This window comes from Limulus polyphemus, unplaced genomic scaffold, assembly GCF_000517525.1.
Source record: "Limulus polyphemus unplaced genomic scaffold, Limulus_polyphemus-2.1.2 Scaffold3160, whole genome shotgun sequence".
Taxonomy (NCBI): domain Eukaryota; kingdom Metazoa; phylum Arthropoda; class Merostomata; order Xiphosura; family Limulidae; genus Limulus; species Limulus polyphemus.
Window position 1 is genome coordinate 74,861 of NW_013668770.1, and position 4,107 is coordinate 78,967.

At 33.1% G+C, this 4,107-nt stretch overlaps 1 protein-coding gene across 2 annotated transcripts in view; it reads left to right on the forward strand.

Annotated features, from left to right (window-relative positions):
- Positions 1–520: 520 nt before the first annotated feature.
- The window catches only part of LOC111088123, a 15,647-nt gene continuing 12,060 nt past the window's right edge, over positions 521–4,107 (forward strand). For both annotated transcript variants that reach the window (XM_022397139.1, XM_022397140.1), the window contains exons 1-3: positions 521–665; positions 1,055–1,116; positions 2,753–2,854. In XM_022397139.1, coding sequence (XP_022252847.1) covers positions 584–665; positions 1,055–1,116; positions 2,753–2,854 — 246 coding nt within the window. In that variant the 5' untranslated portion in view covers positions 521–583. The remainder of the gene's footprint in view (positions 666–1,054; positions 1,117–2,752; positions 2,855–4,107) is intronic.

The window sequence follows — 4,107 nt, forward strand, 5'->3', positions numbered from 1 at the left end:
TGTTTTATAGAAGTGCGCGTGTGTTTATATTAAACAACTTTAATCCGGTACAATTACATCACCCTTTGTGGGAACGTTGTCATCTGATATACAATGATATCAGTACACCGGGTGACGGTACTGGTAAGAGATAGGACTGTTAATCACAGTGAAAGTTCACCCTAAGCCATAGGATAGATAATTCTAAGTCCGTAAAGATGGTAAATGTATACAAAACAGATCAACTTTTATAATTAAATGTTTAATTCTGCATTGTAATTATGATTTATAATAGCTCTTGGATTTTATAATATCAACCCAGAGTTTGAAATTAAAGTAATATCACTCTTATTACCGATTCATATCAGACACTCATATATACAGCTGACAATTACCCCAAGGATCGACGAAAAGCAACCAGATGTTTCCTACCAAAGTTACCTTGATATAATTAAGATTATTCATTTGTAGAGTAAAGCAAATAGTGTTCAAGGTTATATTTGTCTGTAATCACAAGTTTGACATATATATTTGATATTAATATAAAAGACTTAGGAGCGAAATTATATTGTTTTAACCTTGTGAAGAGAGAGATAAGTTAGAAATGAAATTTCTCTGCAGCATCTTGTTGTTTTTGTGCCTTAGTTTAACAGTACTATGCCAAACTCCTCCAATCGGCCTCTGCAGTAACTAATGTTTATTATTTGACATCATTGGAAATTTAATTAACGTAAAATTAAAATAATTTCTTATTCATTGCACAGAAGTGTTTATTTTATTTGTTATTGTACTCGTGTTAAATAAATCTAAATATTTAGTTGCCAGTAGTGTTATTAAACTTTAAACCATTTCTTCTGTTTTTCATAAGTCTAGTAAATTTTTACAATTTTCATTTTATTATCTACTAAAAAAAAACTATAAAAAATAAAAAATTATCAACAAACGAAAATCTGCTTTAAAACATGGTAGCTCACTATTGTATTTTTCTGTAGAATAAATGAGATAAAGAGCTGAACTGTTTTGTGTAGCAAAGATTTTATCATCTAAACATATTTTGTGTCACTTACTCTTTAAGAACTGAACAGAGACCAGATGGAAAAGTACTTGGAATGCGCAAGTGAGGAGGTTCCTTTGTGGGTAAGTAGTTGGTATAAATGAAAGACTTTTGACTCAGCAATGAGATAGACAAACAGAAAACAATTTGAATAAATGTTGTTATTACAAAGGTTTATGTTCCTACCTAAGAACAACGTTGATCTAGATGCAATACTTACAAGCTCTATGTTTAAGTGGATAAACAGAAAACATAGCTTAAGGGGTGATACTTAAATTTGAAAGGTGTAAGACCAGATGATAAAACCAAATAAGTAGATGCTCTAAACAGAAGATTTCTACTTATCAAATATATGTTCCAAGAGGAATATCATTCTTCAGTAAAGAAATGTTCCAAAAGGAATCATCTTTTAGAAGTATAAACAAGTTTCAAATGGAACTCCCCTGTCTAGTATGTGTTTTATGTCAATTTAAAGTCACCGAGCTAATAAATACTTTTGTTTAGATAAATACATTTTCTATTTTAGAGTATGCTCTCTGGGTAAGCATGATGTACAGTAGGCTGAGTATGCTATATCTAAACGATCTTGGAGTTTTACCATGTCTCACATGTCATGTCGCCACGTTCGGTCAGGCTCTATTTCGACATTAGCCTTTCAGCATAGTTTCTGTTGCAAAAGGCTCCGTTGTTAGCTTGTCACGTCCAAAGCACATTAAACCTCCTTGCCGACCTTCCATAATAAATCTAGTGCATTATAACAACAGTTTCTCGGCACCTATTTCAATTGTCCGATAGCACAGAAACGTATAGGTGCCCAGTCTGGCGACTTGATTGGTATGTCTTCAATGGAATAGCATGAATACATATCTCATTCTCCAGCTGCTTAAGGTATACGACAGTTAAGCGGGAGGTAAGACGAAAAGCCTTATCTTGATGAATCCATACCTTGCTGTTCTCGTTTCCAGGTAGGGATTATATTTTATTATAGTGCATACTGTTACTTGGGATAGATGGGTGGCTTTTGCTACTGGCCCTTGTGTTCGTGAATTTTTATCTGTTACAAAACCCTGCACTTTATTTATCACAACTGAAGTACGACTTGTTGCAATTCCCTTTCTGGATGGTCCTGGAACCCCAAGTTAATCCATATTTCTTTGTTATCTTATGTCATTATGTACAAGAGATACCAAGGTCTTGGAGATTCTAAAACCCTGATCTGAACACATCTTTATTACCCGAGTATATGAATATTTTATCTATAAATATTATATTTCCTTCCCAAAATCGACAATTTTCGATAGCATCATACTATTTATCTACGAAACGCCAAACAATGACAAAATGTAGTTCTGATATATGCTGCTTTACCGTGTCTTTGCATCGGCTGTGGATATCACATGACTAGATAATTTGCTTATCAAAAATATATTTAACATAATATACATAACCCTATATTTCAATGGCTTCTGTATTGGCAAGTATTTAGGCTATTCCAAAGTTTTATGCCAGGGTGCGTGAATGGGTTACTTTTGTATTATGTCTGGGTAAGTACGAAACTGTAAGTCTTTTCTGATGGGTTAGTACAAACAATATTCAAATCAGAGCACTTTACCAAAGAATAAAATGAATCGAATTAACTTAATAATTTAAGATTTTAATATTTCATAAAAACAGTCTTTTGAAAATTTCATATTATTATTGATCTTTCTTTAAAAACAGGTTATGAAAGAATATGACAGGTGCAAAAATGAAATTATGCCTGGAACTTCTGACATTGATATCATAAAGAAAATGTGCGAAGACTATGAAACAGCAAAGGAGGTAAAATTTCAATTTTTAATCGTTCACATTTATAACTGTTTATAATTTCAAGCTGTATTCTCATGGAATAAGTTTTTAGTGCTTATTAAGATTTATGTGCGCCCCCCTCCCCAGTGGCACAGCGGCGTGTCTGTGGACTTACAACGCTAGAATCCTGGTTTCGATACTCGTGGTGGGCAGAGTTCAGATAGCTCATTGTGTAGTTTTGTGCTTAATTACAAACAAACCTTAGGTACGATGTAGACTGATGTTTTAGCCTTCACTTATTATTATTGTCTCGAAAGCTGAAAACGTCTGTTGGTAAATAATCTCTTTAATAGCGAGTTTACCTGGTATCATGTGATACTTGTTACTTTGTTTTTACGAAACATTCTACCGTAAATATAAATTCCAAAATAAAAATATAGACGTTTCTATAAATATAACAAATTGAATCGGTATATGATACTAAGGCTTAAAACTTCAAATTCAGTGATTTAGAATATAAACAGAAGCAGCAAAAAAAAAATATGAATATTATTTAGTGCATTTAAATCAGGGGTCAGGCTTAGCTGTTAACGTCCCGAGTTGCTAATCAGAAGCTCTAAGGTTTGAGCCGCGAAATATATCTGAACAAGCACTGCTATTTTAGCTGTGGGAGTGCTGTGATTGTGACAGTCTAGCTCGCTATTCGGTTAAGAGTAACTGTACAACTGAAGGGTGCTCCTGGGTGGTTGTCCTCCCTCTGGTCAGCAATTTTAAACTAGGGACGATTTACCTGAAAATTAAGAGTTTCTGACCTAGCTGTTTAATGCATGTACTGCGTAAAGTACGCTTTGGCTGAAAATGTCAATACCAGTTTGAATTCATGAATGAAATATAACAAACATTTATATCTTTAAATTCGATAATACCATTTTACGGTTGTAACACATATGTAAAACACAGTTGTTTCTTCAGCTTTACTCTAATTTCACCACCTAATTTACTTTGTCCTAAAAACTTGTAATTATCAAGCATACCGCTTCATTTTGTAGCAGTTGATCAATGGAACAATGCAACAGATATAGATTGTTCATTTTAACTCCAAGCTTGGACTCATCATGGAATGAAAAGTAAAGTGGCGAAGAAAACAAACAGTAATGTTATATTCCTTCAATATCTTCAACTGATTAAATTTTAGTTCATTACAAATTGTAAATTTCAAACTTCCTATCTAACCATAGTAAATTGGTTGTTAAAGAAAAACCGCTGTTAAGAAAAGTACTAAAGAC